Here is a 24,280-nt window from a genome sequence, read left to right as displayed (position 1 = left end):
ACGCTGTGCATAGATATAGATATATATATCCGTGTTTGAGATAATAACGGCAATTAGTAGTTAGAATTCCTCCTGTTTCTGATCCCATTGTTTGTTTTTCTTTGAAGAGAACAAGTGCTTATTATTCAAGGGAATGTTGTTCTGTTTTCAGCTCCAGTTCTTTGTCTTCTTGCAACTCAATATATTTACCCGATGTGGCCAATAGGAATTCATCAGTGTGTTTAAATTTAGGAGAGCATTGGTATCGCTTGCTAAAAATATAGCTATTCTGGAGAGAGATGAATTGCCGATTTGACAATTTGAGGTTGAAGCAGGGGATCTGATGTGCACGGAAGAAGGGCAAGCACATTATGGCGCATAATATGCCGATGTCTGGAGAAAGAGAGACAGTGTGCTTTTGTACACATTTCCCCCCCCCTTTTGCATTCCTAACCCGTCTTCTCAAAAGCATCAGGCCTCTTGCAAAGAGATGTAGAAACGTAAAACTGCAAATCAGATCAAGCTTAGCCACTATGTTGTGATGTCACAGTTTTCATCATGCTAGAGCTGTGCAGAGAGCAGTAGTCTGAGGTGAGCCTTCAGTCCTGGGACCAGCCAATCAGGGTCTGAGAGCAAGTCGGGGCAGAAGGGCAAGCCCAGAGGCAGGAGCAAATCAGGACCAAGAATACAGGAACATGCCAGCCACGAGGGAGATCTTATTGCACTAGAGCGGCTCAATGAAACACAAAGTTCTCTTCACGCTGCTTCCTGTTCAGGTGGATCCAGTGGCCAGCCAGGGTGGGTGGAGTCAACCTAGGACCTGAAGGTCCTCCACTGAGAAGCTCCCACATGTAGTTCAGTGGCTCACCACATGGGGGAGCTGTGCGCTGGCCTAGCAGTGCCTGACACGCCCATCGCCTTTGTGGAAAGCCACTTCAAAGGCTGGCTGTGCTTTTGCAACGACCTGCACAACTGTGCCAGCAATAATACGCAGCAGCCCTGATGGACACACACACAACCCGTGCCAGGAAATCTGGCCGTTGCATCGCTGAGGCGGGTCTTGAGCAGAAGGAGTTTTTGGCCTGACCTAACCCCGCTCTGCAGCGCCAACCGGATAGTGGCCGGAAAGCAGTACTGCAGTTTCATCGGCCCTTCCCTATACTGTGTCAAATCACTGGGCCATCTAGCGCCATATTATCTACACTGACTGTCAACAGTTCTCCAGGCTTTTGGACAGGGGGCCTCCTCATCCTTCCTTGGAGGTGTCAGGGTTTGAATCTGGGGCCTTCTGTGTGCAAAGCAGATGCTCTACTGAGCGAAACCCCTTTCCCGGAGCTACGGCCCTTCCCTAAAGGACATGTGAACCATATCTATCGAGCAGAGCTGGGGAATCTTTGGCTCTCCAGATGTTGCTGAACAACAACTCCCATCATCTCCGGCTCTTGGCCGTTCTTGTTGAAGCCGGTGGGAGTTGTCGTTCGGCGACATCCAGAGGGCCAAAAGGTCCCCATACCCGTCCTAGAGTCTTCAGTTCAAGACCCCGAGCCAGTGGAGGTTAGTCCGTTAGGGCAAATGGGGCACTGCCCATGTTAAGCTGAGAATGTGTGTGCGTTATGTGCCTTCGATTTCGACTTATGGCGACCCTATGAATCAGCAACCTCCAAATAGCATTTGTTGTAAACCACCCTGTTCATATCTTGAAAGTTCAGGTCTGTGGCTCCCTTTATGGAATGTAGCTGAGAATGTAGGAACATAGAATTATACTGAGCCAGAGCACTGCTCCTTCTAGCTCAACATTGCCTACGCACCCTGGCCTGTAGTTTTCCAGGATTTCGGGCCGGATCTTCTCCCAGCCCTCCCTGGAGATGCCAGGGGTTGAGCCTTGGACCTTCTGCGTGCAAAATAGATGCTCTACCACTGAGTGGCAGCCCTCTCTACCCTTGGCCAACCTCCGCCTGCTTGCCTTCTTACTTAGCGGTCCAGGGGCTGGCACTACCCCTGAGCTTCCTCCTCCTCACGCTCAGGGTTGCCCTTGTCGAACTCAGCAGAGAGTAGGGCGGGGGCAAAGCTAGAATTGGTTGGCTGCACCTGCCATTGGCCCTGGCTCCACCTACCGTTGGGCTCCCAGCCTTCCGCCCTGCCAGTCCGAATGGGCACCAGCCATCACACTGCCCCTGCTAGCTGCTGCAAGGAGGGGGTCAGGTGGCAGGAGATATTGCCGGGAAGGGGTCGAGGATGCTTCCTACCACGGCTGCGGGAAGCAGGTCATGGCAATCATTTTCCGACGCTCTGTCCCTAAGAAGCAACCGTTGCGTTTCCATTTCCTCCCTTCCCCTCCGCTCCTCCTCGGTCCCGTCCGCCCACCTCCATCCCGAAGCGTCGATTTCACAAATAATCTCTCCGTGACAGACCTTGACGAGACTGATTCTCGCGGCTCTGCGTTCGCTTCTCTTTGACGCCGCGGCATTAATAACAGGCCGCATTGTGCATCCTGACATTTCTTTTCTTTTTCTTTTTAAAGCACAATCGTTCCGATAAAGGGCACCCGCTTAATTACAGGTTTCCTTAATTACAGCTCTGCGGAAGCTCATCTGCTTGGGCGAATCCACGTTGTAGCAATGAGCCATTTTGGCATATATCTACCTTCCCCCCCAGTTTGCATCCTTTGTGGGCTTCTCCATGCATGGTACTGGCTATTTTTTTTTTTATTATAGCATACCGTTCCTCCAAGTAAGGCAGGACTAGGGATGGGATCTATTGGCCGGTGACAGCTCGAAAGCATTCCGCCAACCCAACAGAATGGTATCGATTCCCGTTCATTCTTTGTTCGCTACCTGCTGCTTTTTCCATTCCGTTCTTTTCCTCGCCAAAAAGAAAGATTGCGATCATTATTAACATTTTGAAAGGAAATATCAGTAAGTGAAAGGAAATATAGATAAAATTATCATTCTTAATACTGACATTTTAAAGGCTTTTAAAAAGACCAGTTTTTGAAACTAGCCACGGGAAAGCGCTGCATAAAAATCCGCAACGATAGAGACTACGCAAATTAAAGGAAAATTCGGTACCAATCCTAATTGGCCAGAATTCTGGCACATCCCTAATCAGAACATTGATTAGGTCTGCATGGTCTGGTCTCCAGCTCCATGTTATCCTCACAACAACCCCGTGTAGTGGGCTAGGCTGGAAGAGAATGACTGGGGCAAGGTCTCCCAATGAGCCCCATAGCAGCTGGGGCTTTGAAACTGGGTTTGAAATGGGGTCCTTGGGGAAGTGGTGTAGCTCAGGGACAGAGCATCTGCACTGAGTCTCAAGTTCATAATTCCAGGTAGGGCTGGGAAGGACTCCTGACTGAAAACCAGGAGAGCTGCTGCCAGTCAGTGTAGGCAATACTGAGCTAGATGAACCAGTGGTCTGACTCTGTTTAAGGCAACTCCCTATCTACAGTTTCTTAAATACGTTGGTGCCTGCTGTCTTCTCCTCCAAAATGTCTCCATTTGAAGTTTAGCTGTAGTTAAAACTGTTGATAAAAAGTTTAAAATCTGCAGTTTCAGAAACTTTTCTTGTATGGATTGTCAGAGTTTACCACCAAACCATGACAGCTGACATCCATTAACACTTGCCAAAAGCTGAGTTCTGCTAGAAAAAAGCTCTTTCAAAAAAAAAATCACTAAGAAATCCAGATTCTTATTGCCAGTTTCCAATTTGGAAAGAGGGCGTAGTTCTGACTTCCCACTAGCCGCCCACCTGCATGCTAATTTGAAATTATCTGGAAAGGGATGTGACGTCTTTCTCAGCTGAAGTGATGCTGAAAGACATTTGCTTTGGTTTGTGATGGTTCTGCGTGGTTTATGAATATCCCAGTTTCTTTCAGCATGGAATGCCAGGCAGAGTTTGTAGGGTCTCTCATCCAGGCACTGGCCATCTTAGCTTCAGCAAGAGGGCTATTTCATGGGCCTTCCGATCATGCCCCATGACCTATTTCAACCCACTTCTGTTACTCCTAAGGAAGAATGAGGGACTACAAACAGCAGGAACTTCTTGATCTGTGTGCAGCACCCCTGTGTGGTCAACCGTGGAATGGCAGCTTCTCAGTGGAGGACTTCAGGGCTTGCTTGAGCAACTTCTGGAACTCTGTTGTGTTCCTGTATTCTTAGTTGTCCTTAAGTCCTTGTTTCCGTCATGCTTCTTGGCCCCGGGCTCCTGGTGTTCTCTGGTCCTGAGGGCCACGGTTCAGAGGCAGAGCATCTGCCTTGCATGCAGAAGGTCCCAGGTTCAATCCCTGGCATCTCCAGGTAGGGCTGGCAGAGCAAAGAGCCGCTGCCAGTCAGTGTAGACAGTACAGAACTAGATGAACCAGTGGTCTTGCTCGACATAAGGCTGCTTCTTACAGCACTAAGAGTGGACAACTGCAAGTATTCCACCTTTCCTACAAAGAGCTTGAGGTGGCGTACAAACATGGTTCTCCGCCCAGTTTTATGCTCACCACAACCCTGCAATGTGGGTTAGGCTGAGAGACAGTGACTGGCCCAAGGCCACCCAGTGACCTCCATGGCCGAGCAGGGATTTGAACCAGTCCCAACACTCCAACCGCTGCACCACACTGACCCAGGGCCCAGTCCAGTTCTGTAACCACTGCACCACACTGGCTCTCATCATTTTATACATATATATGTATAAAAGGACCTTGAAAGAGGCTGAAATGCATCACCCATGCAAAATACATGAAGGTAATTCAGGCCAAGGGAGAAACACTCAGAGGCCATGTGATGTGTAAGAGTCTTCCTTCCTGCTTTCTTTCTCCTTTTGCTGCCCTCTGTTTGTTTCGGACTGAGGGATTTGGCTGCATTGTAATAGCTCCCTATCTGATAGTGAGCCTTAAGTTCCAATTGGTGAGGAAAGACCCACTCACCCTATAGCTCAGGTGGGGAACCTTGTGTGTTTGTGTGTAGAAGGTTGCCTGCTGTTGTTGTTATATGCCTTCAAGTCGATTAGGACTTGTGGTGACCCTATGAATCTTTTTTTATATATATATTCGTAGGGTTTTCATGGTAAGAGGTATTCCGAGGTGGTTTACCATTGCCTTCCTCTAAGCCTACGGCACCTGATATTCCCAGGCGGTCTCCCATCCAAGTACAGACCAGGCCTGACCCTGCTTAGCTTCCGAGATCAGGCGAGATCGGGCTTGTTCAGGGTAGTTTGGCCATAGAGCCTGGGACACAAAAGGAAAATTTACATTTCTTGCTCCACTCACTTAGAAGAAAAGAACCTACCAGATCAGGCCAGTGGCCCATCTAGTCAAGCATCCTGTTCTCACTGTGGCCAACCGGATGCCCCAATGGGAAGCCCACAAGCAGGACCAGAGCGCAAGAGCACCCTCCCCTTCTACGCTTTCTGACAACCGGTATCCAGAAGCATCCTGTCTCCGACACTGGAGGCAGAGCACAGCCATGATGGCTAATAGCCATTGCTAGCCTTATCCTCCATGCGTTTGTCTAACCCTCTTTGAAAGGCATCCAAGTTGTCAGCCAGCACTGCGTCCTGTCGGAGCGAATTCCATCGTTTAACAAAATGCGCTGGGCGAAGAGGTCCTTTCTTTTGCCTGGCCTGAATCTTCCAACGTGCGCCTTCGTTGGATGTCCACAAATTCTTGTGTTACGAGACAGGGAGAAAAAAAAAACTCTTCCTGCTTTCTCCATGCCATGCGTAGTTTTATATGCTTCTGTCCTGTCGCCTCTTCACTTGCCTTTTCTTGAAGCTCAAGAGCCCCAAACGCTGCAGCCTTTCCTCATAGGGGAGTCGCTCCATGCCCTTGGAACGTTTGCCTGTGGTCTACTCACTGCTGGCATGTGGCCCTGTGGAGGTTACTCGGAAGGGAATGTGGCCCTCCCTGAAGGTCAGAGAAAGTTCCCTACTCCTGTTATAGAAAGCACATGTCCTGCCCCTGAGATGCCCCCTTTCCCTAAAGGAGAGCAGTCCAAGGGTACCCCAAGACTGAAGAGGAATGGCTTTTTTGCTTGCCATGTTCCCTCTCCTCACCCAGCAGGCACCCTTATTTGCTGTCCGCACTGGGGTTGAGATATCCAAGTCCTTGGAGGTCCAAACTAGGGAGGGGTGACTCTGTCCATTTCAGATTCTCTCTGTGACTCTCCCCCCCCCCCAAATCTTAAGTTAGGTCTCCAGTTTTCCCGCATCTGTTTGCAAATTTGTTTGCTTGTTTTAAAAAAAGTCCTCCTGCAAATTCATCAGCATTTTAATTTGGCTGTTAATTGATTTATTAAATTTATACCCTGTCCTTCCTCCTAGGAGGTGTTCAGGGCAGCAAACAATCCCCCCACACTAAAAACACTCTAAAACATCTTGAAAACAAAAGACTTCGAAGCATATTAAAACAAAACTAACAAGAGCTTAAAGAGCAGTTCCAGCACAGATGCAGACTGGAATAAAGTCTCTACTAAAAAAGCTTGTTGAAAGAGGAAGGTCTTCAGTAGGCACCAAAAAGATAACAGAGATGGTGCCTGTCTGATATTTAAGGGGAGGGAATTCCAAAGGGAAGGTGCCACTACACGAAAGGTCCGTTTCCTATATTGTGCAGAATGGACCTTCTGATAAGATGGTATCTGCAGGAGGCCCTCACCTGCAGAGCGCAGGGGTCGGCTGAGTATATAAGGGGGGCTGACAATCTTTCAGGTCTCAAGCTGTATGGGGCTTACAACTTTGAACTTGGCCCAGTAGCTAATGTGCATTTCTACAAATATATATGTTTTTGCAAACCAATTGTGCCCAAGATACACATTTTTGCAAAGCCGTTTCTCCCTTTGCATGTTGTTTTTCACCAATGAAAAATGAAATTGACTACCTTCAAGTCGATTCTGACTTATGGTGACCCTATGAATAGGGTTTTCATGGTAAGTGGTATTCAGAGGGGGTTTACCATTGCCTTCCTCCGAGTCTGAGAGGCAGTGACTGGCCCAAGGTCACCCAGTGAGCTTCATGGCTGTGTGGGGATTTGAACCCTGGTCTCTCAGGTTGTAGTCCAACGCCCTAACCACTACGCCACACCAATATATCCATTTTTATACATGCTTTACCCTAGAATGTGCATTTTTTTACACATTCCAAGGCCATCTTGATTATAATGTGATGTGTGCATGTGTGTGTGTGTGTGAGAGAGAGAGAGAGAGAGAGAGAGAGAGATTGTTTGGGGAATGTGAGTGAAAAAGTGTGCCATAATTCAGAAACAAGAAGTTGAGTGCCGATGGCCAGTGACTCTCTTTGTACTTGTTTTTAGCCATGGAAGGTGTGCCTTTTATGATCTCAGAGAAGTTTGCCTGCGCTTCTGAAGGGGTAAGTGGTTTTCAAATACATATATATATTTCCTCGTTTGCTCTGATCAGTCTCCACTCTGCTCCTTATTTATTTGCAGCATTTATACTCCACCTTTTAGACACACACAAAAAGGGCTACTGGAGCAGTGTACAAAAATTAGGCTTCCAATCTAAAAAGACTTGGCACACAAGGAAAAGAGGAATGGGAGGGCAGAGGAAAAGGCAAGCTCAAGCACAAGTTAACAGCTAATGTCAGTGGCAGTTTCGGCTGCCTTGTCCTTGATAAAGAGCAGCCCCTCTCCTAAAACACTATTTCCCCCCATCCTTCCCAAACGAGGATGGGTCTGTGTGTATGTTAGTAATAGGTATTATATCTACTTATTTTATCTTATTGATTGATTGATTTGATTTATTCGTTGCTTGTTACCCAAAGGCCTCCAAGCGACTTACAACAATGTTAAAAACAAAACAAATATATCATGCTATTAAACACACACACACACACACACACAATGAAACAACAACACCCCCTGGCAGCCACAGAGCAAACTAATAACACAACAACCTCATCTCAATCTGTCAAATGCCTGGTCCTGAAACAATGTCAATGAAGGCACCAGGCGGGCCTCACTGGGGAGCACCTTCCACAGGTGGCGAGCCACAACTGAGAAGGCCCTCTCCCTTGTAACCACCCTCCAAGCTTCCCTCAAAGGGGGGGACCTGGAGAAGGGCCTCAGAGGAAGACCTAAGAGTCTGGGTAGGTTCTTACCATATTCTCATGATGAAATGCTTCTCCGTATAATTCATTTGTGAAAGTCTCTCCCTGTCATCCCTGCATATCAGGGGGAAGGGCTCTGGCCTAACCTTTCACCTGACGTGCTAGCTTTCTACATGCAAGCGAGATTTTTTTTTTCCTTTTGGAATGGGGGTATGCAAGTTCTTCCTTGCGGTTCAAAAGTGGCACAGTCCTGACAAATATATATGAAATTGTTTTTGATGTGTGTGTGTTGTTATTATAACATTGCTTCAAGATGTTTCGTAGGAAGTGATTAGTACATGGAATTAAATAAGGGGTTGCATTCAACAAAATCCTACCCAGAGCAGGTTCACTGAAAGGAATGAACTGAAGTCAGGTCTCTTAACTTCAGTGGGTCTACTCTGATTAGGTCTAGCATCGCATACCCATAGTCTCAGGCTATGGTCTGAAGGCACATGTGGCCAGCTCCCTACTGAAGCTAAGTAGGGTCAGGTCTGGTCAGTGCCTGGATGGGAGACCGCCTGGGAACCACATGTAAGCCGCCTTGGGTTTCTATCAGGAAAAGAAAGGCGGGGTGCAAATGTAATCAATAATAATAACAATAGTGCCCGTTGGAATGAATGGCTGTGACTAGCTGGGGTCCACTAATCTCAATGGGTCTACTCTGAGTAAATTGAGATGACCGTACATGGCTAACTGTGGGCCGTGAATTTCGATGGGTCTCCTCCGAATAGAAAATATTTGGCTGCAGCCCTTGGTGAATAAGATTGGTAGGCCATCTCCGCTGCCTCTACGCTTTCCGGCCGAGTCCAGCCCAGCCGGCAGCTGCCTCCCCAATCTCTATTTCTGGGAGCTGCTTAGACCTTGAAAAATGCGAGCTATTCGGCACGCAGGGAAGCTGCTGCTGACCCAGCTGTGCTCGTTGCCGTGGCGACGCTGGCCGGGGCCCTGGCTGCCGCCGAGGAAGGCGTCCTCCCCGGCCCTGTTTACCAATTCCTCTCTCGGAAGTTGAGAGGTCATTACGTCCTAACGAGGCACCAGATGGACCTCGGCTGGAGGCCAGGCAGGAGCAGCACGGCTTCAAGAAAAACCTCGTCCATCTTCCCCCGCTGCCTTGACAACGCCACCGGTGCCCAAATGCCTTTTCCTCTAGCAGAGCGTCTCTCCAGCTGCCGGGGTGTTGTAGGGGCCGCCCGGGGCCACATTTCCTGCCGGGCAACCTTCTAGGGCCTGCATGCCAGGGGGTTGGGTGGCCAGGGTCGGAGGCAAAACTGGATATAAACATTATCTTTGGCTCGTTTCCACGTCCACTTCTGAAGGGGTAAGTGGTCCTCCCTCCAGACAAGTGAGAGGCATGATTGATTGATCGATCGATTGATCGATCTAATGGCAAGGAATATCTATCTAACGGCAAGGAATATCTATCTCTCTATCTGATGGCAAGGCACTCCCTTTGGGACAACATTCCGAGGGCCCCACGTGCTTGAAGACAGGAGGTCCATTGCTTTATACGTTCACCTTGAGTTTTAATTGTACTTATATTGGCTCTTTCCTTATTTTGGATTTTACTATATTACAATCTGAGTTCTATTGAAATGCAGAACAAAACGTCCCTTACAGAAGCAATAAAAGAAGCCATTAGAAGATACGTACAGCAGAATAGCACAATTGCTGCAACAGCCAGGAAAATTATTAAGTGGTCTGCCGAGACCATCGACAATTTTTAAGTGGTCCGCGGGGGGAAGGTTTGGCCACCGCTGCAGTTGGGACATCTACACAAATTTATTCTCTCTCCTCCGTCCAGGCAAGAGGCACAATCAGAGTTCAAGCACACATTCCAGCCAGGGTTGGTGAAGGGTTGGGGTGGGCTGGGGAAGGTTCCGAGGGCCAGGCAGAGAGGCCTGGAGGGCTGCGTTTGGCCCTGGGACACCTCTGCTTAAGATGGTAATGTGTGTGCCTTGACCCACTTTGCAATGTGCAAAGCCAGCTCTGCTCTCCCCCCCCCCTGCCGTTGTAGCCCAGTGACGTCTGGAAGGGGCCGCAGGTTCCTCGTAATTGAATGTTTTTTGGCATTTCTTTGCAGATGCAGCCGGTGGACCTTCTAGGCATCACTATCAAATCCTTGGCGGAAATAGAAAAGGAGGTAAGTCCCTTCTGGAACCTTGTCGCCCCCAGGGCCTTTGTGATTTCTGCAGCTGGGCGCTGATTTCTCCGCTTTGCTGGGCCTCGTGGGTCCTGTGCTTTGAAATTCTGCGCCACTGTATCCCAAATTCTGCCACCTTTGCAGGCTGCACCGTTCTGTAAATGGACGGGAATGTGCATCCTTTTTCTCACTCTGTGTAATTTAGTTGCGAGGTAGTGGTGGGTTAGTACGAAATCCTGCCTTCGGAGCTCTGGAAATCTAATTCAGCCACTCCTCCCAACTTCTCAGGGGAATATTTTTTATTATTATTGAAAGGCAAGAGTGGGCGAGCAACAGGTGTTGATATTTGTAATGGTAAAAGACTGCATCGATGCACATCTCTCCATCCAGGCAAGCGTAAAGCATGATCTCAGTTCCAGGGCACATCCCAGCCAGCCAAAGGCACTCGAGGACTAGGCAAAGCAGGGTTGTTGAGGGGGCATAATCAACAGAATGGGGCATTGCCTGGGAAGAGTCCTGAGGGCCAGATAGCGAAGCCTGGAGGGCCACATTCAGCCATCCCTTGTGTAGACAACACTGGAAGATGGACCGCTGGAGGCTTGACTCGATATAAGGCACTTGCCGATGGGTTGTATGCAGTGTAAGTTCTCCTCAGAGTAGACTCATTGAAATGAACAGGCATGACTAATGTAGGCTTATTGCTCTCAGTGGGCCTGCTCTGAGGTTACCTTTGTTGGATCCAGCCCTTTGTTCTAATTCAGTGGTTCCCAAACTTTTTTTCCCTCCATGGACCACTGGAAAATTGCTGGCGGTCTTGGCGGACGACTAAATTATTGCTCTGTCGGTTGTAGCCATTGAAATGTATGTTTTTAAATTCCTTCTTCCATCTGTATCAGCAACTTCGGTGGAATGCAAGTTCTACACAATGAGAAATCGTACAGCGCCCATCACAGCACAAGACTATTATTATAACACTTAAATGTTAGACTCACTTGAAATGTGGTGTCAGAGGAGAGCTTTGCATGTACCATGGACCGCGAGAAAGACCAAGAATTGGGTGTTAGAACAAATTAAACCACAACTATCAGTAGAAGCTAAAATGACGAAACTGAGGTTATCGTACTTTGGACACATCATGAGAAGCCATGATTCATTAGAAAAGACAGCAATGTTGGGAAAAACAGAAGGGAGTAGAAAAAGAGGAAGGCCAAACCAGAGATGGATTGATTCCATAAAGGAAGCCGCAGACCTGAACTTACAAGATCTGAACAGGGTGGTTCACGACAGATGCAGCTGGAGGTTGCTGATTCATAGGGTGGCCATAGGTCATAATTGACTTGAAGGCACATAACACACACACATTTTCAGCTTAGTGCGGCAGTGCCCTATTTGCACTAATGGACTAACCTCCAACTGGCTTGGGGTCTCGAACTGAAGACTCTAGGACAGGTGTGGGGACCCTTTGGCCCTCTGGATGTCGCTGAACGACAACTCCCACTAGCCTCATCAAGAACAGCCAAGAGCCCTCCCTCCCATTAAAGATTAGACAGGCGCCGTCTCCGTTATTTTTTCAGCACCTGCTGAAGACCTTTGTCTTTCAACAAGCCTTTTAAGTTGAGACCTTATCCCAGTCTGCGTCTGTGTTGGAATTGCTTTTTAAGATGTTTTTAAACCTTTTCTTTCTTTTTAAAAAGATGTTTTTTAAGCGTTTTTAAAAAATGTTTTTAAAGACGTTTTGGTTTTGATATATTTTAAAGTCTGTTTTTGTGATGTTTTCAAGTGTTTTTAGTGATTTTGTTTGCTGCCCTGGGCTGCTGCTGGGAGGAAGGGCGGGGTATAAATCTAATAAATAAATAAAATACAATTGCTGCATAGAATTCACATAGCCACACAATAACATGCACTATAAGGAATTAGAAAAGCAATTTAAAAAAACTAATATGAAGATTTAATGCCGACATGGTGCAGGCCACCTGGAATGAAGCTCACGGACCATAGTTTGGGAACCCCTGCTCTAATGAACCATTGCAAACATTTTAAGATCCAATCAGTCTCTTGAGGGAGGTGTTCGCCACGTCTGCTTAATTTCACCATCCCCACAAAATCTCTTCGACTGCATTTTTGGGGCTTAACATTCATTTGGATTGTCCAGCTTAGTTTTTCTCCCACCCTTGTCCCCCCTCCCTTTTTTTAGCAGCCTCTGCTCCAGAGCACAGTCACAAGGAATGCTCTTTCAAGGAACTTATTTGCTAACTGGCAGGAATTCAGGGCTATTTTGGTTTTTTAAAAAAAAAAGTTGGTTCCAGTGATTCAGCTTGGGACTTTTGGTGATTCTCTCTTCTTCCCCCCCCCCAATCCCAAATGACTGGAGAAATTCGTCTTGATTATAATTGCTCTTACCCACGCATATCTAATTTGTGCCTTTTTAAGTGTTAATTAGTAAACAGTTTGAGCTGACATCTTTATGTGCTCGCATCTTTGAAAAATGGCGCTCACTGCTGCTTTCGCTGCAGGCCCTTTATGCGCGCCGCGACATCGTGACATTGACATAAAATTAATGAAGATGTGGGTGCCAATTTTGCTTTTCTTTTTAAAAGATGCCTTTAGGAAGCATCCTCAACGGCAAAGCTCTCCTTCATGCCACTTTATTTTATTTTATTTTTTTTTAAAAGAAGAGGGAGATGGGTGCCTGCACATCACTTCTTGGGCAACTTATTTCACTAAGCTGGAGTTCTTATCCATTTTCCAGCCACGCGGCACCTGTTTCCCAGTTACCTAGGCAGCAAGCAACCTTGGGCCTTGGATAAGGCCGAAATGGCTTCTCTTTCTTTTTTGAACTTTCCCCAGCCTTTAGGATTCAAGATAACCAGGGGTTGGTGAAAAAATGAAAATAAGCAAATCCAACATGGCTCTCTTACGGTCAGACAGTGCCATCTAGTGGTGGCGTTAATGATTGCAAGAGGAGGGAAGGAAATGGGAGAGGCGTGTGAACTTTCACACCAAAATGAAATGGTGTGTGGCATTATGTTACTGTCAAGCAGGGATAGCCAATTAGTGATCCCGGGGCTGGAAATCTTCCCCACGCTCCCTGAGTATTTATTTTCTGGTCCCTGGAGGCTTTATCAAATTGCAATTGAGGGTGTGGTGAAGTGTTTCTCTACAAAAAGAAAAGACAGGAATGTCTTTGGGGTTTCATGTGTAATAATTTCAGTGCCGTTGAAATCAATCAGAACCGAGCCATTACTAAACGGCCTGGTGGATTTCAGCGGGTCCTGATTTCCACAAACTGTAGTGGTTAAGCTGTTGGAGTACGACCGGGGAGACCAGGGTTCGAATCCCCACACAGCCATGAAGCTCACTGGGTGACCTTGGGCCAGTCACTGCCTCTCAGCCTCAGAGGAAGGCAATGGCAAACCCCCTCTGAACACCGCTTACCATGAAAACCCTAGTTGTAGGGTCGCCATAAGTCGGGATTGACTTGCAGGCAGTCCATTTACATTTTAGCCTGGATCTAACCCATTGGGAAAGGGCTGTAGCTCGGTGGCAGAGCATCTGCCTTCCATACAGAAGGTCCCAAGTTCAATCCCCGGCATCTCCAGGTAGGGCTGGGAGATACTCCCTGCGTGAAATCCTGGAGAGCTGCTGCCAGTCAGTGTAGTGAATACTGTGTTATATGGACAGTATACGGCAGCTTTCCTCTGTTCCTATGTTCATTGTGTTAATGATAGCACATAGTGGTCCATTAGGGCAAATGAGGCAGTGCCCCACCTAACCTCAGTCTTGATTCCTCTGAATCCACTTGCCTTCTGACATACGACCACTCCAGGGGGTGGCTCTGCCTATCGGCTTCCACCTCCTCCTTAGTCTCAGTGTTGTCCCTTGTAGAACTCATCAGGGAAGAGGAGGATGGGGGCAAACCTAGAGCGAGTTGGCCCCGCCTGCCGTTGGCTGTAGCTGCACCTACTGTTGGGCTCCCTGCCTTCCGCCCTACCAGTCCTGATGGGCACCAGCTGCCACTGGCAGTACACGTATAACTGGGGCAGAGCTGCAGCGGTGCAGTCCATTTTGCCGGCCCATTTCCAGGTGACAAAATGGAGGCATTTCAGGCCTTTTTTTAGGGGGAGCAATTTCAGAGTGAGGGGTCAACTTTACACCAGGAGTGGAGAACCTTTGCCTCGCCAGTTCAGACCCCAATTTTACCCCGTGAGGCCATATGTGACGTCCACGCGTGGCTTCGTATGTAACGTCAGCGGAGGGGGAGGGAGAGATGGGATGAGTTCGCCGTGGGGAACTTGCTCGTGCAGCCGATCCCTGCAGAAGGAAGTGGTTTTGAAGTCACTGCTTATTCAGCTGTGAGGTGGTGATGTTGGCACGGCTGATCAGCTGCGCTTTGAAGCACCGCTCAGGGCTCTTTGCGAGCCCGGTGTGGTGCTTTGACGTCTCGACAATCATTGGCTGACTTCATTGTGACATCAGGTGATTGACAAGTGGGCAGCCCCGCCCACCTTTCCATTTTTGCCCGTGAGGGGTAGGGGAGATAAGGAGCTGGCACACCAGCCACATCAGGTTCCCTGCTTCTGACTTACGCACACACAAACACACCATCTGTGGCCATTTCATCTTAGTGGCTGCCATTTTGGCCCCTCTGATCGGCTGGGTATATGTAAGAGGTGAGATGATCTTTTAAGTACCCCAGTCCCGAGCTGTAAAGGGCTTTTTAAACCAAGACCACCATTTTGCACTTAGCCCGGTAGCCAATTAGCAACCAGCACCTTCGACAGCATCTTGACGTTCACCGTGGAAGATGGATTCTAAGTACAGAATTGGGCCCATTTTGAGGGAGAGTTGGGGTTTTTTGGGGGGGGGGGGAGGAATCAACTCTTTCCCCTGTGAATCTGCCCAAACCCCAAGATCATCATCTGAGGTCGTCAACCGAGGGAGGCCCAGAGGGTGACACCAGAGAACGGGCTTTCTTTGCACAAAATGGAAATGGACTGCCTTCAAGTTACCTGTTGTAAACCGCCCAGAGAGCTTCGGCTATGGGGCGGTATATAAATTGAATTAATAAATAAATAAATAATAAGTTGATTCCGACTCATGGCAACCCTATGAATGGGGTTTTCATGGTAAGCAGTATTCAGAGGGGGTTTACCATTGCCTTCCTCTGAGGCTGAGAGGCAGTGACTGGCCCAAGGTTACCCAGTGAGCTTCATGGCTGTGTGGGGATTTGAACTCTGGTCTCCCAGGTCATAGTCCAACACTCTAACCACTGTGCAAATGTGGCACAGTGGTTAGAGTGACGGGACTTGGTTCAAATCCTCACTCGGCCATGAAGTAGCTCACTGGGTGTAACATTGGGCACAAGTCATTGCATCTCAAGCTTGCCTGCCTCACAGAGTTGTTGTGGGGGAAAAGGGGTGAGCAGGATAACCATGTGCCCCACCTTGAGTTCCTTGGAGGGAAAGGCAGGCCATCCTTGTAAGATATGAAATCAAAATAGCTCTGGTTTTCCTGACTGTTGTACTGAGTGTTATACAGAACAGAATCTTTTTTTCAACTCAGGGACCGCATTCCCTTCTGGACAACCTTTTGGGGGCCATATGTTAGTGGTGGGTGGAGCCAGAAGCAAAAGCGGGTGGAATAATGGATGTGGCTTTTAGCCGTGCACGGCAGGCTAGTTTCTATGTGCGCTCTTAGACGCCAGACGAGGAAGAGGCATGAACAGAGTGCAAGGACACATGCTAGGCAGGCGAAACTACTCCAGGAGGTTGCAAAGCAAGGCCAGGGAGGGGCGTGGCCTGGGGACAGTGCTGAGGGCCACCTAGAGAGGGATGGAGGGCCGCATTTGGCCCCGGCGCCTGAGGTTTTCTACCCAGATACGGAGCGCTCTCAATGGAAAAGGCAGTTCCCTGCCCCAGGGACCTTACAGTCTTGGACGCCTCGCTGGATCGTCACCTTGCAGTGGTGAGTGGGCTTGCGTGTTCCAATGAACCCTGTGAGCGATGCCGTCAGGAGACATGTGCTGCCAGCAGGGTCACCCATGGCGGTAAGGTCAAGGGAGAGGAACCAGACAAAGAACGATCCAAGAAAGTCCTCAACGGCAGAACAGGCGGAGGATAACAATATGTACGCTACAATGGCTGTGAAGGCGGATGAAGGCTGCAGCAGATAAAGGACTTCCAATCATCATGGTATCCATACCATTGGATCAAAGCCTTTTTCTGTCAAGATTGTGTGTTGATCGTGGTGCACTGATCTCCCCACGTAAAACAAATTCACGCACAGGCGTCTTCCATAACAAAAGTCCCATGGCAATTGGCAAATGGTGACGGGGGCAGGACTGTGAAATCCAGAAGCCCCTAGTCATGGTCTGGTACATCGGCGGTGGATACAGATTCAGACGGATCCATTGTTAAAGACTATATTCTGGAAGACAATCTTACTCGGTCACGAGTGATCACCAAGAAGAAGAAGAAGACAGTCTTGGAAGGAAACAACTGAGCCAAGCCTGAAAAGAGTCCTGCTGGCTCAGGCCAGTGGCCTGTCTAGTACAGTGGCCTGTTCTCACAGCAGCCAACCAGATGCCCCAATGGGAAGCCCTCCAGCAGAGCCCAAGCGCAAGAGCACTCTCTCCCTCCTGCGGTTTCCAGCAACTGGTGTTCAGAAGCATCCTGCCTCTTGACTGTGGAGGGAGAGCATAGCCATCAGCGCAAGAGAAATAAGGAGGGACAGATATGAGGAAAAGCAGCTCAATGCATTTTTTTCAGCTAAGCACAGAGAGCCAGAGGATTAAATCAATGGCCGGCCAGCCCCTCTCTCTCTTCCTCCCTTTAAAATAACTTATCAATCAAAGGAGGGCTCTAGCTCAGTGGTACGGCACCTGCGTTGCATGCGAAATGCCCCAGGTTCGGTCCTCGGCATCTCTAGGTAGGGCTGGGAATGCCCCCTGTTCGAAAGCCTGGAGTGCCGCTTCCAGTCAGTGCAGACAGCACTGAGTGAGGTGGCGTGGGTCGGTATAAGGCGGCTTCTTAGTTTTCTCTTAGGGGAGCACTGTAGCTCAGTGGTAGATCATCTGCTTGGCTCACAAAAGGGCCCCCACTTCACTTTGCAGCATCCCCAGAGAGGGTTGAGAAAGACTCCGGTCTGAAACCTTTGGGAGTTGCTGCCAGTCAGTGTAGAACAGGGTTGGGGAGCCTGTGGCCGTCCCAGATGTTGCTGGCCTCCCAGCAGCCCCAGCCAGCGCAGCTTGTGATCCGGAACGATGGGAGCCCCACAACATCCGGAGAGCCACAGGTTCCCCAGTCCTGAGGTCGCAGGGGCCAAGCTAGGTGAACCAACCGTCTGTCCCTCTGTGTCAAGCCGCGTCCAAAAGCAACCGCATCTGTTCAGAAACACAAAATTTTGCCATCCAGTTAAAAAAAAAAAATGGGTGAGGGATAGACTCTGGAAGAGGAAGAGGGGTGGAAATGTAGGTGCTAAGGCATTTTAGGTTTCGCAGAGACAGCCAAGAAGGTGGGCGTTATGGAGGGGAGATATGACAGCACTCTTCAAGGACTTGAAAGGTTGTCGCACAGAGGGGGGCTGGGATCTCTTCTCGATCGTCCCAAAGTGCAAGACACGGAATAATGGGCTCAAGTTGCAAGAAGCCAGATTTCGACTGCACATCAGGAAAAATGGGACCAATGACTTCGGGAGATGGTGGGCTCTCCAACACTGGAGGTGTCCAAAAGGCAGCTGGACAGCCTCCTGTTGGGGATGCTTGAAGTTGGATTCCTGCTTGAGCAGGGGGTTGGACTCGATGGCCTTATGGGCCCCTTCCAATTTATTTTATTTATTTATTTTATTTATTTTATTACATTTTTAGACCGCCCTATAGCAATAAGCTCCCAGGGCGGTGTACAGCATCCAACCCTGTGATTCTCTGTTTAAGGAGGTAGCCGTTGGGCAGGAAATCCTTTTCCAAAAAATGAATCCTTTACTTGGTGGTGCAGAGGATTTTTTTCCCTTTTTCTGCTCACCATGGTAGAGTAAAAGGGACATGTAACGGCTTAATTCCCAGGGGATTGCTTTCATGGGAAAAGCAACTTTCATCCGGTTACAAAGAAAAGGGAACTCACTGTCACAAGTTCTTAGAGGCTAGAGTCTTATCTGCTGGGGAAAGAGTGCTGTTCTGTTTCCACCTGTGGCTCCTCACTGAGCCTCCACGGCACGCCTGGGCAGAGAGTGCAAGCCTTAGGCGCAAGCCAAAGGGCTCTTGCCCTGTGAAATGAAGCCAGTGCGCAAGTCACGGTGATGGCCACTGGCTTAGATGGCTTGTAAAAAGGGGCATTAAGACACATTTGTGGAGGATCTAGGTCCACTGACGGCAACTCCCCCTGACGTTAAATGGAACCTCCGAGTTCCAAGGCAGTCTATCTTCGAGTGCCAGTTCCTGGTGGATTGGGAATGGCAGTGCTATTGTCTTTTATGTCCTGCTTGTGAGCTAGGAACCATGAAGCTAGGCTATATTCACCTGGTCTGGTCAAACTGGGTTAGATGAATCCCTGGTCCCATCCAAGAAGGAGTCGGTTTCTTAGAGCCTTAGGGAAAGGTAAGGGCCAGCTGATAAGACAAGCAGCGTTCAGTGTGCTGATGTTTGCTTTTAGTGTTATGCCGCAATTTGACCACAAGGCGACAGTATTTCCACATTTATTTTATTTGCAGTGGCTTGCACTCGGGTTTAATGTTTCTGTAAGTAACAGCTCAATACGGGCACTTCTCCAGTTTAATCCTGTCATGAGCCAAGGGCTTTGAGGGGCATCGGAAGGGAGGAGGTGATTCCAAATTTGGAATCCTCCATCTCTGCACCTCCCCCCCCATTTAAAGAACTTTGCTGGTTTAAGGGGGCAGGTGTTATACCGATTATGTCACTCTACATCAGGGGAGGGAACCTCAGGACAAGGAGTCAAATGTGGGCCCCCAGGCCTCTCTCTCTGGCCCCTAGAACTCTCCCCAGACAACATACTTTGCTGCCCCTTCTTTGAACAGAGCAACAAGCCTAAATGTTACTTTTTGTACAGTAGGCTAGCTTCTACGCTAGGGTGGGGATGAAATTTCATTCAGATCACACGTGAAGCCAAATGGATCAAATTCGCACTTTCCGTAACAATATGAGAACTGAAACACGGCCGTTCTTCCAAACTGGCACATTCGAATTTTGCAAGGCAATTTCCCAGCCAAGCAACCTTTACAAAAGTGTATAGAATTGCAGGAAGCGTGCGCAAAATGAATATAGTGATGGCAGTGACATACAAAAAATGCATTATGATTAGGATAAATTGCTTGCAAAAAAATGTTGCTGCTAGCCATGATGGCCATGTTCTGTCTGCATGGTCAGAGGTAGGGGCGTCACTAGGGTGGTGCGGTGGGTGCGGTGCGGTCTTGTGCACAAGACAGGGGTGACACCCAGAGCTGCCCCCCGCCCTAGGCACCGCCGCCGGGAAGCGGCAGGCGCGGCCAAGGAGGAGAGAGAGAGAGATCAGGAGTGAGCACGGCGACTGCCCTCTTCCCTCAGCACCCACCCTGCCGCCTCACAGACTGGCTCCTTAGCACTCCCTCACAGCTCGCTCCCGCACGCTGTTTCTCTCCTGCCTCCCTCCATCTCACGTGCGCGCTCCCTCAGGGGCGTCACTAGGGCGGTGCGGTGGGTGCGGGCCTCACCGGATGACACCAACCCTAGTGACACCACTGGTCAGAGGCAGCTCGCTTGCGCATATCAGTTGCTGGGCACCACAAGAGGGGAGACCACTCTTGTGCTCAGGTCCTGCTTGCAGGCTTCCCATTGGGGCATCTGGTTGGCCACTGTGAGAACAGGATGCCGGCCTAGATGGACCACTGGCCTGATCCAGCATCCAGCCTCTTCTGACGTTCTTACGATGAGGGGCATAGGCTGAGGAGAGGGCCATGGTCCGGATACAGAGGCTTGGAGGGTGCCACTTGATGTCTCCCGGGGGGGGGAGGCAACCCCCGCAACATCAGTTAAAATTGATGTGGACTGGTGCTTTTCTTGATTGTATCGATGCTTTACCTGTCTTGTCTTTCTCTTACTGCTGTTCTACTGTATTATATTATATTTGTATTATTATTGTTAACCGCCCTGAGTGCCATTTGGTGGAAAGGCGGAATACAAATTTTATTAATAATAATAATAAATACAATTGGCCCCTGGGCCTGAGGCCCCCCATGCCCTCCCGAAATCGCTCAAGAAGAAAGCTCAGTTAGGAAGTTTACAAAAGCAATTCAAGAATCTGATCACATCCACACCTTAAATTTAAAGCATGTTTAGCACACGTTGGAAGTGCAGAGTTTCCCCCCCAAAGAATCTTGGGAACTGTCATTTGCTAAGGGTGCTGGGAATTGTAGCTCTGTGAGGAGTCAACTACCATTCCCAGAATTCTTTGAGGGAAGCCATTCCATGTGCTTTAAGTCTCTGTTGGTTAGCCAGGGGTGTAGTCGCCTAGGATCCCAGGGGCTCTTAGACCCCTTCTTTTTTTGCAAGCAGGGTCCCTATGTCTTCAGTGTCCTTTCCTGCCGATTGGAGCCCGAGTGAAAGGAGGCAAGTCAGCCACTGAAAAGACTCTTCTCAGTAGCTAATACGGTATGGCAACCGAGAAGGGAAACTCAGCAAAGAAAGTTCCTTCCCTTACAGCATCTTGGTACATTTGCCCACGTACATGCACAGAAAATAGCAGATCTAGCTGAAAGGCAACACATGGACATCTGCACCGAATGTTGCAACCCATCACTAAGGGGAAATACTCCCCATAAAGTAAGAGACTGAAAGCTCAGTTTATTGTGTAATCTTAGACGTTTGAATAATCTTAGGAGGGGGAGTGGCTGTGAGGGGTTGTGGTGTGACTATTACCGATGGGACCCCGCACTTCTGGATTCGCCACTACACGACTGCAGTTATCCAAATGTAAGTAACGTCAGCTTGGAAAGGGGTCTGCCAAAAAATCGCCCAGTGGCCCTTTCCTGACCTGCCTTGGCTCTCTCTTGACAGTTGCACAACGTAGTTGATCTGTGAGCCCTGTTTAAGCGTGTCCATGTGTCTCTGTTTTCTTTTCCCTGCAGTATGATTACAGCTTCCGGACAGAGCAGAGCGCAGCAGCCCGACTTCCCCCGAGTCCCACTCGCTGTCCACCGCTCCCGCAGTCCTGAAGCCCCTCGGCACCTTGGAGAGGAAGTTCACGTACTACTGAGAGGGGGAAGTGTTTCCCCTCCCTTCCCATAACCTTCTCCCCAGTTCCCATTCCCCCCTCCCCAAAACGAGCAGTGTTACTGGAACCCTTTTCCAGCAAACAGGACAATATCTTTCTCTCTCGTGATTTGCCACTCTCTTTGTACAATATAACTGGATAGGATTTCTCTCTCTCTCGTTTGTATCTTTCTCTTTGGAGATTTTGATCAGGTTGCCCATCAACTTCTCTGACCGTCCAACCACCTCTGGGATCCGCTCTGCATCAAAACTGTGTTAACCTAGACCTCGATGGAGGTGTCAGTCGGTCCCCTTTTGATGACGATGATTTTTCCCCCTCCTGATAACTGGTTCTGCCAAGCAGTCTCTAAAACCCCTTTGAAGGGATCGTTTCCTGAAAATATCTTGCACTGCCTAAGAAGTGGCAGGCACCTAAACTTGTATTGCCGGCTTATCCTCAGCTTGTGTCAGAAACGAGATGTTTCTCATAATCAACCTGCGCCGACTGGGCAAGAAACAAGATGAAAAATCGCAAGCCAGTGCGGTTTTATGACCTGGGCGGGTCAATCGCTCGCTAAAATCACAGCGTATCATCGGCCCTCAACTTGTGCATTTGTCTCTTTCCAAGTTTGAGGTTTTATCTGGATCGAAATGAGACAATAAACTGTGTTAGCTCGATGGGCAACTGTTCTTCCATGACCTGTGGTGGTTTCCCACTTGGTATTGGCTTACAAAAGGAAATAAATAAATAGCCAATACTTTTGCCTTCTGCACCATCAAAACCATGCACAGCTGATAGTTTGGAAACAAGCTCAAGATCCTTTGTGGACTGAACTTTCACGTGGAAGCCTGGAGTTGCACTTGCACCCAACCACTTTCCCAACTCTGCTGGCAAAGTGATGTTTCATCCCAAGGTCGCCCTGTCAAAGTCGCTCGCTTTCCAAGACCTTTTTCTCCCCCCCCCCCCAGCTGAGAAGAAATCAGTCCAGACTCTTGCCTACAAGCGCGGGAGATGTTCTGCGGTGCTGTCTCTCATTCTCCCTGAACGCAAGCTGCCTGGAAAGATATCCAGGCTTTCTTCCTCTCCCCAAGATTTCTTGAACGCAGCAGCTAAGTAGACAGCCGCTCAAAATGCGCCCGTTGCAGCGGCTGATTCTTAAAGCCTTTGTGCCCCCCGTGGACTGCTTTAAGACGAGAGCGACCACCATGCGTGCCTCTGAAAGCCTTCTCGGAAGGGAACTAAGACTTCACTTCTCATCAAGGCCGGCCTGGTTTGGCCGGTCCAAGGACAATGTTTAAGCTTCACTCTCTGGCATGCTCACAGTGGCTGTCTGTTTGAGTTCCAAATGCATGTCTTGATGAAATCTGTTACTGAATATTTTTTAAGTTATTTTGGAAAGCCTGTGTGATCTCATGTGCTGCTTTTGAGAGTCCTTGCCAGAGAACAAATGCTTCATCGGGGCAGCAAAGAGGGACAGGAACATTTCTACTTTTCCCCACCCCTCTTGTCCTACAAAAATAACGTGGAAAGGTTCAAATGTGTAACATGTAAATACTGATAGTTTAACTGTATTAAAATGCAATCAATGTGTTGTAAAAAAACGTATCTGCTCTTGTGGGTTGTTTGGCTACCAAGGTTTTACCATTTTTTCCAAGGTTGAGCACAGGCCTGAGAAATCTGGTGCCCTGTAAATTTTGTATTTTATTTTATTTGGACTCCAGCTCATATCATCCCTGCCCACTGACCATACTGGCTGGGGCTGTTGGGAACTGGAGTCCCAACACAGGGCTGTGGAGTCGGAGTCGGAAGCAATTTTGGGTGGAGTCAGAGTTGGTAGAAATGTACCAACTCCGGCTTCAAAATAAAATTAATACTTTAATATTAATATTAATTTTTAATATTAATAAATTAATATACATTTGCCATTTGTGAAGGAGTCGGAGTTGGACAGTAGAAAAATAGAGGAGTCGGAGTCGAAGGTTTGACATACCGACTCCACAGCCCTGTCCCAACAACAGCTGGAGGGTACCAGGTTAGCCCAACTCCTTGCTCGCTCAGGCTGCGTTCACGTGGATGTTCACCTGTGGCGCGTCCAGTCCCTACAATCCAATCAAGGAAGCTTCAGTTCGTTTCAACAGGATCATTCCTGGATCCATGCGGTTTGCGTCACTGGCTTATGGGGATCAGCTGAGGCATGTCTCAGCTCGAGATCTTCTGCCCTTTTCCAGATGCCTGCTTTATGCCTGACCATAACTCACGGGTAGAGTGCATGCTTTGCATGGAAAAGGCCAGGACAGACAAAAGAAATAAAGGACGTCTGCGCGCAGCACAAACTATGGAATTTGCTCCCCCCAAAAATGCAATGATGGCCACCAACTTGGATGGCTTTAAAAGAGGATTAGACAAATGTATAAGGAGGATATGGCTATCAGTGGCTACTAGCCATGATGGCCATGTTCTGCCTCCACTGTCGGAGGCAGGATGCATCTGCACACCGGGTGCTGGAAACGGCAGGAGGGGAGAGTTGCTCTTGCGCTCAGGTCCTGCTTGCGGGCTTCCCATTGGGGCATCCGGTTGGCCACTGGGAGTGCAGGATGCTGGACCAGATAGGCCATTGGCCTGATCCAGCAGGGCTCTCTGTATGGTCTTATGCCCCAGGTTCAATGCCGGACAGCTTCAGTTAAAAAAGGATCAGATACCAAGCAACGGCAAAGGAAGACTTGCTCTTTAGGGTCAACCTACTACACATTAGGTTGTATTCAATGAGGTTGTACTTGGCGTAAACGCACTGAAGTTAACGTACGAAAAATCCAATAATTTCAGTGGGTCTAGTCTG

At 48.8% G+C, this 24,280-nt stretch overlaps 1 protein-coding gene and 1 pseudogene across 4 annotated transcripts in view; one reads left to right on the top strand and one right to left on the bottom strand.

Annotated features, from left to right (window-relative positions):
- The window catches only part of MVB12B (multivesicular body subunit 12B), a 97,943-nt gene extending 74,898 nt beyond the window's left edge, over positions 1–23,045 (top strand). For all 4 annotated transcript variants that reach the window (XM_061604083.1, XM_061604085.1, XM_061604082.1 and 1 more), the window contains exons 8-10: positions 7,271–7,326; positions 10,148–10,207; positions 21,320–23,045. In XM_061604083.1, coding sequence (XP_061460067.1) covers positions 7,271–7,326; positions 10,148–10,207; positions 21,320–21,406 — 203 coding nt within the window. In that variant the 3' untranslated portion in view covers positions 21,407–23,045. The remainder of the gene's footprint in view (positions 1–7,270; positions 7,327–10,147; positions 10,208–21,319) is intronic.
- On the bottom strand, positions 5,072–5,190 carry LOC133374070 (5S ribosomal RNA; annotated as a pseudogene).
- Positions 23,046–24,280: the final 1,235 nt, after the last annotated feature.

Source organism: Rhineura floridana, chromosome 20 (genome assembly GCF_030035675.1).
Source record: "Rhineura floridana isolate rRhiFlo1 chromosome 20, rRhiFlo1.hap2, whole genome shotgun sequence".
Classification (NCBI taxonomy): domain Eukaryota; kingdom Metazoa; phylum Chordata; class Lepidosauria; order Squamata; family Rhineuridae; genus Rhineura; species Rhineura floridana.
This window is presented reverse-complemented; position numbering and strand designations above follow the sequence as displayed.